Source organism: Macaca fascicularis, chromosome 3 (genome assembly GCF_037993035.2).
Source record: "Macaca fascicularis isolate 582-1 chromosome 3, T2T-MFA8v1.1".
NCBI lineage: Eukaryota > Metazoa > Chordata > Mammalia > Primates > Cercopithecidae > Macaca > Macaca fascicularis.
Genome location: NC_088377.1, coordinates 57820700 through 57836838, shown reverse-complemented (window position 1 = coordinate 57836838; position 16139 = coordinate 57820700). Strand labels below are relative to the sequence as shown.

Genomic DNA, 16139 nt, shown 5'->3' with positions numbered 1-16139 from the left:
TTTTTTTTTTTTTTTTTTTTTTTTTTTGAGACGGAGTCTCGCTGTGTCACCCAGGCTGGAGTGCAGTGGCGCGATCTCGGCTCACTGCAAGCTCCGCCTCCTGGGTTTACGCCATTCTCCTGCCTCAGCCTCCGAGTAGCTGGGACTACAGGCGCCCGCCACCATGCCCGGCTAGTTTTTTGTATTTTTAGTAGAGACGGGGTTTCACCATGTTAGCCAGGATGGTCTCGATCTCCTGACTTCGTGATCCACCCGCCTCGGCCTCCCAAAGTACTGGGATTACAGGCTTGAGCCACCGCGCCCGGCCTATACTTGGATTTTTGACTGTGCAAGGGTTGGCGTCGCTAACCTCTGCATTGTTCAAGGATTAACTATAAAGCCATATTCACGTTATGAAATCATACATTTAACAAAAACACGCTGAAACTTGCCGATTCCTAACCTGGCTCACTTCCGACGGCCTTCGTCCGAGGGCCTGGAAGGATCCCGTTCTCTTCAGTCAGGAAGGTGAAGACGAGAGGAGCCACAAGATGGCGCAGGCAAGATGGCTTTCTCACACTCAGTCTCTCTAGCTGAGTCCTCCCAGCCCCTACTCCTCTCCACATCCATCCAACCCAACCCAGCCTTTACAGCCTTGCTTATTTCCTATCTGGCCATCACTTACCTCCTCAAACTAGTTCCCAACAACTTGATCAACCAATAAACCTTAAGTGCCCCATTAAGTGCAAGGGGCTGTGGTGTGATGAGGGATGGAGGTGGTATTAAAAGTCAAAAATATGGTTCCAGCCCTTAAAAGGCCTATGGTCAAGGCGCTGTGGCTCACACCTCTAATCCCAGCACTTTGGGAGGCCAAGGCTGGGGGTGGGGAGGGGGATGAAATGGAGTGGGTGGGGATCACTTGAACTCAGGAGTTTGAAACCAGCCCTGGCAACTTGGCAGAACCCCATCTCTACAAAAAATTTGTTAGGCATGGTAGCACGTACTTGTAGCTCCTGCTACTAGGGAGCCTGAGGTGGGAGGATCACTTGAGCCCGGGAAGTAGAGGTTGCAATGAGCTATGATTGCATCACTACACTCCGGCCTGAGTAACAGAGTGAGACTCTGTCTCAAAAAAAAAAAAAAAAGAAGAAGCCTATAGGCAGGGCACAGTGGCTCACGCCTGTTATCTCAGCACTTTGGGAGGCCGAGGCGGGCGGATCACTTGAGGTCAGGAGCTCAAGACCAGTCTGGCCAACATGGCAAAACCCCATCTCTACTAAAAATACAAAAAATTGCCAGGCGTGGTGGTGGGCGCCTATAGTCCCAGATACTTGGGAGCTGAGGCAGGAAAGTCGCCTGAACCCAGGAGGCGGAGACTGCAGTGAGCGGAGATCTCACCACTGCACTCCAGCTCGGCAACAGAGCAAGACTCCATCTCAAAAAAAAAAAAAAAAAAAGTAGCAGCAGCCAGGAGGAGGTAGAGCCCTCCATAAATCCCACCTGCTTGGACTTCACAGGGGTCCACGAGAAAGATTTAAGAAACTTGAACAACCTTTAAAATGCCCGGCTCCCACTCTGTACCAAGTGGCCTTGGCCCTCTTACATGCACAGTGCACCAGCTCTAGCAGTCTCTCCATTAATTCCAAAGGAATAAAGAACATTAAGGTCAAGGTTTCCTTCTCCACCCTCGGGAGCAATGAATGAAGACCGGCTGCAGAGCAAGAGAACACGTGTCTCCCCAGGCACTAGGAGCCCTTTGCCTTCTCACTGCAGCCTCCCACTGCAGCGGGTGGAGAGCATCAACAGATGGGACACGCCGGCAGAGGATGAAGGTGCTTGAGGGGCCAGGTGGAGATAGGAAGAGTCCCCTATATTTCACAATTTTTCCCTGCTCTTTTCCTGCAGGCTTCACGTCACCGCAAATGACACTAGGCAGTCAGACCGATGACATCTGCCTAGTCGCAGCTTGCATTCTTAGCTTGCCCAGGAAAAGCTCTCAACTTGGCCTTGCTGCCCACTTACAAGTCAGGAAAACTCAGCCCTCCCGCCCCACAGCACCTGACTCCACCAGCCCAGGAACTGTTTACAGGGCAGAAGACCACAGAGAAGGAAGCCAGATGCCAGCCGATCTGAAGCAAGCTCTCAGCTTAAGTCCTCGAAACGAGCTGGCTTTGGAGGTCGGATGGGTTTTCTACCTTTACTCTGTTTGATGTAGGCAGCAGAGTGCCAGGCAGTGGGTCAAGGGCCCTGTCCCAAGTTTGTTAGAAAGGCAAATTCTCAGCCCCCACCCCACACCCAGACCGGGACGGGAGACCCAGAAATCTGTCTTAAAGGGCTCTTCAGTGATTGTGATGCACACGCTGAAGATTGAGACACTGGTGCAGGAGCTAAGAACCTCCATTCTGGAGCCTGACATTCCAGCTTCAATTCCCAGCTCTGACACTCACTAGCCAGGTGACTGTGAGCACGTTGTTCAGGTGGGTGTCAGAGCACCCATCTCGCAGGTCATTGTAAAGGCTCAATGGGTTCATGTAAGTCTGTGACATGTAGAAAGTAGCCTCCTAACCTTCCTTCACCTAGTGTTCTCATTTCTCATCTGGGGATGGGTGGAGCCTCTCTGGACAGATGTGAACATACAGTGAGATAATGCACTTGTAATGTCTTCACACACATCTGGCACACAGCAAGAATTCCATCAGTTATTATTATAGAATTTTATTATTCCTATGAGGGAAGTTTTGGGTACAGCTATATAACATTTAGTGCTCCTAATTGAAACTAATACTGGGGCCAGGCATGGTGGCTCACTCCTGTCATCCCAACACTTTGGGAGGCCCAGGCGGGAGGACTGCTTGAAGCCAAGAGTTTGAGACCAGCCTGGCCAACCTAGCAAGACCCTGTCTCTGCAAAAAATTAAAAAATTAGCAGGGTGTGGTGATGCACATCTGTAGACCCAGCTACTTGGGAGGCTGAGGCCGGAGGATGACTTGAGCCCAGGAGTTCGAAGCTGCAGTGAGCTGTGACTGCACCACTGCACTCCAGCCTGAGTGACAGAGCAAGAAGACCCTGTCTCACAAAAAAAAAAAAAAAGGAAAACATAAAACAAAGAAACTGATACTAAAATAACCTGTGTCCCTGAGAAAAGCCTGATGAGTGAGGGAAACCAGGTTATCCTTTGAAGTTCCTATGGGTATGTCTACGGCAGGAATCTATCCCAAATTATAAGCCACCCCGTAAGTTTCTGATTCCTCCAGAAATGAACTATTAGTTTTTTTGCATTCTGTGCCATATTTCAGACACTTGAGAGAACAGCTTCTGCATAACTTTCGTGGGCTACCCTGACAGCCAGGCCATATACCCTGTAAGTTCAAGGCATCCCCTGGATACCTGTCAAATGGCATTGAGAAGACCGCAGCATCCTTTCATCGGCTCAGAGATCTGACCTCCCGTCTCCCTTCACCCCATCCCTCCGCCGAGTACCCAGCAGGGACCACTGGTGAGCAGGAAGGGAACCATCTGCCATCCTCCTTCTCCCTGCCCCCTGCCACCACGGTGAAGACAGCTGAGCCTGATCCTCCAGTGTGAGAAGGTATACGTCTGTATTTGCAATTCCACATATTTTTGTTTTCAACAAACCTAATACTCCTTTCACTTAGGGGGAAACCATGGATAGAAGTTTGTGCCTATGGGGTCGAGAGCACAGGCTCTGTGGTCAACCAGACACAGGGTTCTGACTCCAAACTCTACTATTATTCCTATTACAGCGGTTTGAGGCGCAGTTATACCTTATTTAACACAGGGCAACTTAGTTAACCTCGCCTCGCTTCTTTTTCTCATTTCCCCTCTGGGGATGGGTGGAGTCTCGCTGGACAGATGTGAACATACAGTGAGATAATGCACTTGTAATGTCTTTGCACGCATCTGGCACACAGTAAGAATTCCATCAGTTATTATTATCACGATCTGCGTGATTATCTGCAGTTCGTTTGAGAACATGAGTTAGCAGCTCAGAAAGGGAGGAGGCAGTCTGTACCTAAGTATGTATCTGCTTGGATAACCCCACGAGTCCTGGAAACCTGCCTGTACTCAGGTAGGTAACACTCACTCCGACTTTGGGGACAGCAAGTGTCCAATGAGCTGGCCCAGGTGTGACGAGAGCACATAAAAAGTCTCCCTCTTCTCCTGAAGTACTGAGGACAACATTTTAGATGGCACAGATTCTGACAATTGTCACTAATGGGATGCCACATCTCGCTTTGCTACATTCTGGAAACTTCCCAGGCCCACCTTGAACTTTTAACAATCGCCCCTCCGCAGCCCCCAAGGAGAAACAAAGGAAGCGGGAAGGGAGGAGTCCTCATTCTTAGCTAAGCAGCTCACCTCATAGAGAGATGGCATATTCCTCCGATATACTACCGAAGCGCATTAGCTCTGCGACCTGGGGCCTTGCCTTTGTCTGCAGACATCTAAGCCCTCCAATCTCCCCGCTCCCTACTCCCCCACCAAACGCTGGGCTCTAAAACTATTTCCTCCTACACGTCTGCCCGCGTGCCTCCAGTCCCATTTGGCCGCTACACTAGTTTCTGCGCTCGGGCTGGAGTCGCCAGGGAATGATTTCCAGTCCGCACGCGGGGACCCGGAGCCAACTGTACTGACATGTTTCCAGGATAAAACCAAACTTGCAGGTGGGGCACGGAAAAGAATCAGGCAAGTTGTTCTTTCCAGCAGCCCCGGCCATCTGCCCGAGATGGGGCAGGAAGAGTAAGACGGAGAGCGCGGGAGCCAGGATGTGCCGGCTCCCAGACACAGCGCGCAGCGCGCAGGAACCCCGGGGCTCACTCTGTGCCCGGCCCGCCCGCACCGAGCCCCGGAGGCGCCGGCGTGCGTCCTTACCATTCAGCTGCCGGTACACGATGTCCTCCAGCAGCGACAGGCGCTTCAGGACCGCATCCTGGATGGGGCTGGCGCTGTGCGCGCTGAGGTTGGCCACCTCGGCGCGCGGCCGGATCTCGTGGAAGGCGTCTCCGCTGCGCACCGCGATGGGCCGGCACTTGGCCAGGAAGAGCACGAAGCCGGCTACCGCGATCAAGTTCAACACCAGCAGCACTTTGACTCTTCTCAGTGAAGCCATCAAACAGCCCAGCCGGCCCTCGCCCCGGACCCGCGCCCCCTGGGGCTCCGGCGAGGCGCGGGGCAGCCAGGGGCCGTGCAAGCCTCACACACCAGACGGCCGGCAGGGATCCAAGCCCCTGCCCGCCCCACCTCAAGGATGCTTGGGCGGCGGAGACAGCTGGGAGGACGGAACGGTCGTGGGGAGCGCGGAATCGCTCACACGGAAGACCCCGCTCTGCAGAAGTGCTCCCCGAGACGCCTACTCAGTCCACGGCGCACGGCCCCTTCCAGGCGTCTCGGGGAAAGGCCAGGGACTTCGGGGTCTCTCTTCTGCACCAGCAAGGGGTTCGTCTCTGGACCTCTAGCTGCCGGCGCCGCGGACTCCGGGGCCGGCAGGCGGGGCCGCCCGGGAGGCGCAGAGGGAGCGGCGCGCAGGTGCCGGGCTCAGGGATCGCCGCCCGCCCACGGCGGAGCGCGCCGCGCCTGGGGCCGCACAGCCTCCACCCTCGCCCGCAGGCGGCCGTGGCGGCGCGCCACCCGCGCTCTTCAGCAGAGGACCCGCTTCCCCTGGCTGGCGCCTTTGTTCCGCTCACCGACCCGCTTCATCGCGCCGGGCAGAGGGGAAGCTTGCGCGGGGCGCCCGCATCCTCGAGGCTCCGCAGTCACGCTCAAGTCTCAATTACTCTCAAAGTGGGGGCAACACTAGGGGGCGGGCGCGGGGCCGAGCGCGACGTCCTCTCCGCCCCCCGCGCGGGGTCTACCCCACCTCGCCGGCAAACTCACCAGCGCGCTCAGCGCCGCCGGCTGCCGGACACGTTCCAAGCCCCCAAACCGCGCCAAGAGCCTTCGGGGCCTGCAGGGCGCACCGGCCTGTCTCGGAGCTGGCGCGTCGCGAGGCTGGCCGGAAGGAGTCGGACCTCAAAAGTCACAGCAGTTCTCTACCCCCTCCGACAACGCCGCGGGGGAGCGCGGCGGGGAGGGACGCGCGGCAGGGAGGGACGCGCGCCGTTATCACCCTCCGCTCGCCAGATCCGGCTGCGCGGCTCGTCCCGCGCCCCCGGGAGCCAAACGCCGAGTCTCCCAATTGGCGGACGCAGTGACACCGCCGCTGCGGCACCGAGAGCCACACAGCCCTTGAGCTAGGGAGCCCTGAGGGGACGCGCAGGTGGCGGCGGAGGGCGGGGCGCGGCCCGAGGGGAGCGGCGGCGGCGCCAGCTCCTCCTCCGCCGCCCCTGGCCGCCCTGTCCCCGCGAGGCTGTCGGCCGCCGCCGCCCGCAGGCTGCCGAGCGCACAGCTCCCCGGCTTGCCGGCTCGTGCGCGCGCACCCGGGCAGGGCGGGGGCGCCTGGAGAGTGGGGACCGCGCGGGATGGAGGCAGTCAAGGCATGCTGGCTGCGGCCGGCGCTGGAGGGACCCTTTAGTTCTCAGTACTCCCCGAGCGGGCGGGTTCGTTCCATCCCGGTTGGCGATGAAGACATCCTTCTCTGTGTGCTCGCGGCTCCGCGCTGCGTGGCCAGGAATGGCTAGAGGGAAAATCTGGCCTGGAGACTTGGATTCTGAGACTTTCGGAGCCAGGCCGGGCGTGAGCGGGCTTGGGGGGATTCCCTGCGGACAAGAATTCTGACCTACCCAGTCACTGCTTCTAGGCCCACCCACAGCTCTGTTCAAATTTTATTATAAGAAGCATATTGATTTGGCTACTGGTTTTCCACTACCTCTTCTTCTTCCCAAAACCCAGGAACTCGAAATACTGGAATTCAAACCCCCCTGGCTGATCCATTTAATTTCTTGGGTCTAAGATAGAAATCAGGCCGCCAACTAATAAAAATCGGGCAGCAAAGCTAGACGGAGCTGGTCGTTTTCCCCGCATCATTTTGATCTCATTACAGTTTTTGTTTTGCTTTTTTTTCTGGGGCTTGGTTTCTTGTTTTGTTTTTGCTTATGTATTAAGTTTTGATTTTTAACACAGAAATGCACATGCAAAAAAAATAGTCTTTTTATTTCATTCCCTTGGAACTCTGCCTGGTTGCAATCCGATCCTCAGGGCGCATGCTTTGTATAATCTACCTGAAAGTGGACACAAAACAGTTAAATGAAAAAGGCACAAGGGATGATTTTTAGCCACACATGTTGGACAAGACAGAGGCTGTGTGGGAAGAAACTTGGGTTACTGAGCATCTCACGGAGTATCCAGTTGAGTTGGGTGTTATTATAACCACACTACAGATGGAACTAGCACAATCAATGGAAGCTTCTGCAAAAATAATTTTTGAACATTCACTCAGCCGCAGGACTGAAGCCAGGGAGGCTGAGGCATTGGGTTAGGGTGCCCAAGCAGCAGTAAGTGGCTCTAAGTACGTGCTTGAGGCTGACTCTCAAGCATGTGCATATTTGGGAATGTGAAACAGGAAACAAAGTAGAGGAAACAGCCTCAGAGTAATCGAGAAGTTTCCAGGCAAATTTCAACTTCAGAGAGATTTCTGTGCTTTCTCTAAAGTCAGAGAGGTCCCAGATCCAAATTAACCATTGGCTTTATCATGCATCCTCCAGGCGCCTCCTCCCAGCTCCTGCACGCATTCTGGACAGCTTCTGTGTTCAAAAATGACACTGGACACTATACTCAATGAGTGACCCACTGTCATGGCCACATCCTGAACGCTGCATTCACAGAGAAGCATTCCACTCCTGCAGTCCTGCACTAAAATCCCAGCCTGTTATTACTGTTCCCTAGCTTTTTACCTCTCCCATTCTCAACTCCAAACATATTTTTCAGGCAACAACTTCCCTCTGCTTCCCAGGTATCAATGCCTCTCTATCCCCTCTGGAGTTTCTTCCCTCCTCTTCCTGGAGTTCATGGTTACTCATTTATTTCAAACACATTCCTAATAGCACCTGCTATTAAGGATCATGCACATGTCTATCACGTTTTTCCACTGTCCCAGCCCAGTAATCCCCAACTCTGAATCAATTTCACCTTCTTCTTTCTCAACCCAAGAACAAAGGCAAGAGCAAGTCTATCCAGGGAAAACCCCATCATCTCGAGGCCTGCAGACATTTCCAGTTGGTGGTGTCTGACCTTACCTGGGCCTTTGATTCTACTCTATTCCATGTCCTAGCCAACTCCTCTCCCTAGAGACACCCCACCCTAGCTAGACTTCAGGAGTTCATGAATGGCCCTCAGTCAGATGCAAAAATGTATCTGCATGTTACATAGACATTTTTTCCTGGGGAAAAGACCTGTAAGTTTCATCAGATTCTCAAAATAGTCAATGACCCTAAAAGTTTAAGGACCTGCCTAGCACACGTTATATATGCAAAAACATCATCAACTAAACGTTTATTATATACCAGCTGCTTCTGAAACCAACAAAATTACACTTCAGTGGCGGTGTGGTCTGCTAGCCATAAGGTCTGGGTTCTAGTCCCTTTTTGGTCACCAAAGAATAAATCTGTTCTTGACTTTAAAAGAAGAAATTTATCTTGGATGGCACCCAAAACCTTTCCCAATCATAAAACTCAGTTTAACTACAAAAGCTTTATCAAAAGAGTTTCTTTGGTTGGTTGACTGGTTGAGCAAACTAAAAGGAAACAGACCAATAGTATTTCTGTGCAAGGACTTTTTATTTCAAATACGTTTTTCACTCAACCATGGTTCAAATAACATATACCTTTGACATGACTCTGTCCACTCTGTTTGCGTGTTAAAAATGTATCACATCTCATCTGAGTCCATTACAAGAGTTAAAATACTTGGAGTTTCTCCAAGGGAAACCAGGGACTCATCTCTCTACAGAGGTTTGGCCAACCCATTTATTCTTGTTAGAACTGGTGAGGCAAAGCCATCACTCTCATAAAACCCCGAGCATTGCAAAAGATATGGGAGTTTTTGTTGTTATAATTCCAACTTTTACTTTAGATACAGAGGGTATGTGTGGTGTGCAGGTTTGTTACATGAGTATATTGTGTGATGCTGAGGTTTGGGGTATGGATTCCATCACCCAGGTACTAATGAGCATAGTAACCAATAGGTAGTTTTCTTTTTTTTTTTTTTTTTTTTTTTGAGATGGAGTCTCGCTCTGTCGCCCAGGCTGGAGTGCAGTGGCCGGATCTCAGCTCACTGCAAGCTCCGCCTCCCGGGTTTGCGCCATTCTCCTGCCTCAGCCTCCCGAGTAGCTGGGACTACAGGCGCCCGCCACCTCGCCCGGCTAGTTTTTTGTATTTTTTTAGTAGAGACGGGGTTTCACCGTGTTAGCCAGGATGGTCTCGATCTCCTGACCTCGTGATCCGCCCGTCTCGGCCTCCCAAAGTGCTGAGATTACAGGCTTGAGCCACCGCGCCCGGCCGGTAGTTTTCTTTTTGTTTGTTTTTGAGACAGTCTTGCTGTTGCCCAGGCTGGAGTGTAATGGCGCGATCTGGGCTCACTGCAAACTCCACCTCCTGGGTTCAAGCGATTCTTCTGCCTCAGCCTCCCAAGCAGCTGGATTAGAGGCAAGGCCACCACGCCTGGCTAATTTTTGCATTTTTAATAGAAATGGGGTTTCGCCATGTTGGCCAGGCTGGTCTCCAACTTCTGAACTCAGGTGGTCTGCCCGCCTCGGCCTCCCAAAGTGCTGAGATTACAAGAGTGAGCCACTGTGCCTGGTTGGCAGTTTTTCAACCCATGTTCCCCTCCCCCCACCCTTGTAGTAGCCCCCAGTGTCCATTGTCCCCATCTTGATGTCCACACGTACTCAATGTCTAGCGCCCACTTATAAATGAAAACATGCAGTAATTGGTTTTCTGTTCCTATTTTAATCCTTTTACGATTATGGCCTCCTACCTGCAGGGTTTTGTTTTGTTTTGTTTTTTAGACGGAGTTTCACTCTTGTAGCCCAGGCTGGAGTGCAATGGCATGATCTCGGCTCACCGCAACCTCCGCCTCCCGGGTTCGAGCAATTCTCTTGCCTCAGCCTCCCGACTGGCTGGGATTACAGGCACGTGCCACCACACCAGGCTAAATTTTGTATTTTTTTAGTAGAGGCGGGGTTTCTGCATGTTGGTCAGGCTGGTCTCGAACTCCTGACCTCAGGTGATCTGCCCACCTCGGCCTCCCAAAGTGCTGGGATTACAGGCGTGAGCCACCAAGCACAGCTGCAGATTTTTTTTAAGGAGGAAACAAAAAGACATGAATCTACCTCCCCGCTTCAAGAATTCACAGTGTAGCAGTGTTGGAGAGCTTACAGGGGAGGTAAGTAAACAGGGAGAGACCAAGCTGTGTTGAGTGCTCAGTGCCTAGGTATTGTGTGTCAGGCATTGTACATGTATCAACCTAGCCTCACCATTGAATCTGTTGTGTGACCTTGAGCAAGTTACCTCACTTCTTTGGGCATTATCTGTTTTTCTTTTTCCAGCTGTCAAACAGGAATAATATCCATAATCCTACCTCTTGAAGTTGCAAGCATAAATGAGCTAATACATGTAAATTACTTAGCTCAGTGCTAGGCACCTAATAAGCACCATGAAAATAAGCAAAGACCACCCAAGTGAGGACAAGCAAAGGCTATCTATTCTGACCTTGCTATTGCAAGGGAGTCAGCCATCATCCCTTGCATAGGGTGGAAACTTGAAGGCAGGCAGAGGAAAGAAAAGAAAAGCTTGTGGGTGCTCAGTGAGGTGGCTCACGCCTGAAATCCCAGCACTTTGGGAGGCCAAGGTGGGCAGATCACCTGAGGTCAGGAGTTTGAGACCAGCCTGGCTAATATGGTGAAACCCCATCTCTGCTAAAAATACAAAAATTAGCTGGGCGTGGTGGGACACCTCCCAGTTACTAGAAAGGCTAAAGCAAAAGAATTACTTGAACCTGGGAGACAGAGATTGCAGTGGACCAAGATTGCACTACAGCACTACAGCCTAGGCGACAGAGTGAGATTCTGTCTCAAAAAATAAAACAAGAAAGAAAAGAAAAAGAAAAGCTTCTGGGGCGTGAAAGGGACAAGTGCACCCTGATTGAAGGCTGCTAGTCTGGGGAAGCGGGAGGTGAGCTAACGTAGAAGCAGGGTATCCATGGGATCAGTAAGGAGGACATATTTCGCTTTCAGTTGGTTGGTTCAAAGTTGAAAATTGGGCAAAAATCTGAGAAGCTGGCAGCCATGTCCTGGCCATGTGGAGCCACTTGCCCCAGAGGTTTCGGGTCAGAGTTCTTTTTTTTTTTTTTTTTTGAGACAGGGTCTTACTCTGTTGCCTAGGCTGGAGTGCAGTGGCACAATCTTGGCTGACTGCAGCCTCAACCTTCTAGGCTCAAGGGATCTCCCACCTCAGCCTCCCAAGTAGCTGGGACCACCAGTGCCCACCACTGTGCCCAGCTAATTTTTGTATTTTTAGTAGAGGTGGGCTTCACTGTGTTGCCCAGGCTGGCCTCAGACTCCTGGACTCAAGCAATCCACCCGCCTTGGCCTCCCAAACTGCTGTGAATACAAGCGTGAGTCACCATTCCCGGTCGTCCGGTCAGAGTTCTATTGTCACATATGGCCTGGCCATTGTCTGTTAGAATTTCAGCCTCTATGCACTCAATAAGTATCATTACATTGGTGCAACAGTGATTGCGGTTTTTGTCATCACTTTTCATGGCAGAAGCCACAATTACTGTTGCACCAACCTAATAGTTATGGTTATTATTAAAGTTGCTACAATTGGCCAGACATAGTGGCTCACGCCTGCAGTCTAAGCACTTTGGGAGGCTGAGGCGGGAGAATCTCTTCAGGGTGGAAATTCAAGACCAGTCTGAGGCCAGACGTGGTGTCTCATACCTGTAATCCCAGCACTTTGGGAGGCCAACATGGGTGGATCACCTGAGGTCAGGATTTCGAGACCAGCCTGGTCAACATGGTGAAACCCCATCTCTACTAAAAATACACAAGATTAGCCAGGCATGGTGGCACACGCCTGGAGTCCCAGCTATATGGGAGGTTGAGGCAGGAGAATTGCTTGAATCCAGGATTCAGGGGGGAGTCAAGACCTTGCCACTGCTCTCCAGCCTGGGAGACAGAGCAAGACTCTGCCTCAAAAAAAGGAAAAAAAAAAAAAACAACAGACTGAGCAACATAGCAAGACCCCATCTCTGCAAAAATAAAAATAAAAAATTTAGCCAGGCGTAGTGGCACACTGCTGTAGCCTCAGCTGCTTGGAGGCTGAGCAGGATGATTGCTTGAGACCCAGAGTTTAAGGCTGTAGTGAGCTATGGTTGCACCGCTGCACTCCAGCCTGGGCAACAGAGTGAGATGCCCACCCGAAAAAAGAAAAAAAAAATTACTACAACTGAGAAAGGCCAGCAGTTGGTGAAAACAAGCATCGGAATCCACCTGTCTTTGAGACTTAGGCCATACTTCCTGTACCCCAGGTCACTTTCTGTGACCAAGATGTCATCAGCCAGCACGAGTGGTTTGCAAAGTGTAAGTACAAGTCCAGGCGCGGTGGCTCATGCCTATAATCCCAGGACTTTTCGAGGCCGAGGTGGGCAGATCACTTGAGGCGAGGAGTTCCAGACCACCCTGGCCAACATGGTGAACCACATCTCTACTGAAAACATACAAAAAATGAGCAGGATGTCGTGGTGCACACCTGTAGTCTCAGCTACTCAGGATGCAAAGCAAGACAATCCCTCGAACTCAGGGAGGCAGAGGTTGCAGTGAGCCGAGATTGCACCACTGCACTCCTGGGCGACAGAACAAGACTCTGCTTCAAAAAAAAAAAAAAAAGTGTGGATACAAGACAACTCATTGGGTTACAGGAAGAAAATATTAGAGCTTCTGTCTTCTAGTATGTGCAACTAATACAAGCAGTCATGCCGGTAAATAATTTTTAAATAAATATACATGTTTCATATCTTTTCCTGATAAGATCCACCATGAAAAAGCCGTTGAAGCCTACTAGCCAAGTTGCATAACAGCCCTAGGGTTGCATTTTCATTAAAATACATTCTTTCTACTGTTGGATTCCCTTTAACCAGGCCCTCTTAAGGCCCAGTTTAAAATCCCAGTCCTCTGCAGAGCCCTATCAAAGAGCTCCTAACATGTGCAACTGTTTATCTAGAAATCATCTACAATGTATCTAAAATCTACTAAGTGCCTGTTCATCCATTGAACTCTTAATAAGGGCTTACCATGTGCTGTTCTGTGCAGGGCACAGTGGCTACGAGTTTCCTGCCCCCATGGGGCTGTTGTCTATTAGGAAAGACAAATGATAAATAAATCATGATGTTAAAGTTATTAAATTGTAACCAGGAGAAACAATGTGGCCTACCCATGAAGGACAGGCTCTTCTGTGCCTGTTCTGTTGTCCACAGTCATCCAATTTCAGGGATCTAGTCCAACCAGCTACCCTGGGGAACACCCCTTCCCTCCTTTCTGCTCCTGGGCCTCATCTCTATTTTCATTTAGCATCCCAGATGCTCCTCCCAAGGCCCACCCGCCTGGCAATGCCTAGGCCTAGAAAAGGTCTTCTGAGGCCGGACACAATGTTCACACCTGTAAGCCCAGCACCTTGGGAGGCCAAGGCGGGTAGAGGCCAAGAGTTCGAGACCAGTCTGGCCAACGTGGTGAAACCCCGTCTCTACTAAAAATACAAAAATTAACCGGGTGTGGTGGTGGGCACCTGGAGTCCCAGCTACTCAGGAAGCTGAAGCAGGAGAATTGCTTGAACCCAGGAAGTGGGGGCTGCAGTGAGCCGAGATTGTGCCACTGCACTCCAGCCTAGGCGACAGAGCGAGGCTGGATCTTAAAAAAAGAAAAGAAAAAAAAATATCTTCTGAAATGTAGATGAGTCTCACTCCAGTCCTTCTCAGGGGCAAGCCTCTACTTTACTCAATGTATGCATCTTTTCTAAATGTATTAAAGGTTTGTAGAACCAGAAGACTGCGTGTCTTTAAGATTCTAAGTGGAAAAAAAAAGAAAAAAGGAGGAACACAGGAGGTGACTTTTCACTGACTTTTCACTGCCTCTCCATTTCCTGTTGTTGCTATGAATAAACCCTTAATAGGATCAGTGCTTGCTTTGGGGTGAGTATGTGGAGAGGCCAAGAGACTGAGCTTTCAGTCACAGGCCACACAGATGCAGCGTTGGGCTGACCCTGTTCAGCAGGACTCGGGCCTGAGTGGGGCATCTGGGAACGACAGGGGGATGACCAGGGTTCAGACCTCAAAGGAACATCACTCACAAGGGGAACAGCTACAGAGGGCCCTCCATACTCACCACACCCCCTGGCCGCACTCAGTCCCTACGCAGTTCTGATCCTGCCTGGCAATTCCTGCTCTCAGTTAACAATAAATATGGATGTTCAGGGTCACGAGCTGGAGGCATTTATTTGTTTAGTCACTGATTCCATCCTCTTTCTGAAGGTCTAGAACTCTCCTTGTGGGTTTCTAGATACAGCTTCTGTTATAAAACCGAATTGGAGTCTGCTCACTCAATGCTATAGTAAGGTCCAGACATCCACACCGAGGTTTTTGCAGTGGCAGAAGGGAAGTCATTTATTTGCACAGCATCAAGCAGGGAGAATCAGGGCAGCTCATGTTTAAGACCAGACCTCCCCAATAGCTCACAGGTAGGGGATTTAAAAGGCGTGGGATGGTTAGGCACGGTGGCTCACTCCTGTAATCCCAGCACTTTGGGAGACTGAGGTGGGTGGATCACTTGAGGTCAGGAGTTTGAGACCAGCCTGGACAACATGGTGAAACCCCATCTCTACTAAAAAAAAAAAAAAAAGAAAAGAAAAAAATTAGTCGGCTGCGGTGGCTGGCGCCTGTAGTTCCAGCTACTCTGGAGGCTGAGGCAGGAGAATCGCTTAAACCCAAGAGGTGGAGGTTACAGTAAGCCGAGATCGCACCATTGCACTCCAGCCTGGGTAACAAGAGCAAAACTCTGTACATTTCAGGAAAGCAGAAGCTACAGACAAAATTGTACATCAGTACGTGGAGCTTACACATTGGTTTCGGCGTAAAAGAGTGGAATATCTTGAAGTGAGGGCTTACAGGTTATAGGCAGATTCAAAAACTTTCTGATTTGTGATTGGTTCAGAAGGCAAGCTGTGTCTAAAAATTTGGGATCAGCAGAAAAAAGCGTTAGCTCTGGCTCGTGGATGTGACCTTCTTCAGGCCCCTCAGGAAGAAATTTAGAAAAAAGAATGGTGGTTAGAGTTGTCTTGAGTTTCCTCTTATCTGAAGTCTGCCTGTCAGTGGATTCATTTGGTGGGGTCCAGGTCAGGTCCGGATTTCTGAAAAGGTTTCTGGGTGGAGTCCAAGTTTCTGGGGAGACAGTGCAGGGCCCTATAAAAGGGGATCTCTGCTTCATTTCACTTCCTTTGTCCACAACCAGATATCCCATCACCTACACACCAAAGTTGTAATAAATGTGTATTTGTTTACCCTCAACGTCCTTCTCATTCTATATTTGCTAGTTGATAGGGGAGAACCACCTCTCTGTAATGGGTGGTGACTTGGGCTCAAGGCCAGCTACGCTGAGTGGTTTCATGAAGCCTCTGGAGGTAGTCTCTGAAACTACAGCCTCTTGAGTTATTTTTGCTGAGTGGGACAACTTGTTTGGAGAAAACACCCAGGGAAGCATAATTTTGACAGCTCACTCAGAACAGCCCTTAGCATTCTGCAAGTGCTTTGGAAATGAGCAAGGTTACTGGAGTTCTCATGGCACAGGTGGAATTTCTGGGATGAATAGAAGTTTGTGGGATTTTACCTTGACCATCTTTAACTTAATTCATGGCCGAGAACATGTAAATGGATCGTCTTCAAGTTCCCCAGGCTCATGGGCTACGCTTCCATTTAATATCCTCCATCTCAGCTGCTTTGGGAAGTCCAATGCCCTCTCCAAGTACTTCCAAGGGAGAGATTCTCTGGGTTGCTCACCCTTGCAACCCATCTGGGTTGCTACCCTAGATGGGTAGCTCATTTAGATTGGAAGCCACCTAACTGTGGTTGCCATGCTGTACTCCATAGAACTTTTGGTTGCCTGGTCAACATTTGTCCATGTCTTCATCTCCCTTCATTAACATTTTTTTTGAGAC

The 16139-nt window shown here is 50.7% G+C and overlaps 1 protein-coding gene across 5 annotated transcripts in view; it reads right to left on the bottom strand.

The window, feature by feature from the left end:
- The window catches only part of GALNT17 (polypeptide N-acetylgalactosaminyltransferase 17), a 611589-nt gene extending 605489 nt beyond the window's left edge, over positions 1 to 6100 (bottom strand). For all 5 annotated transcript variants that reach the window (XM_065541829.2, XM_074034847.1, XM_005549422.5 and 2 more), the window contains exon 1: positions 4873 to 6100. In XM_065541829.2, the coding sequence (XP_065397901.1) occupies positions 4873 to 4875 (3 nt within the window). In that variant the 5' untranslated portion in view covers positions 4876 to 6100. The remainder of the gene's footprint in view (positions 1 to 4872) is intronic.
- Positions 6101 to 16139: the final 10039 nt, after the last annotated feature.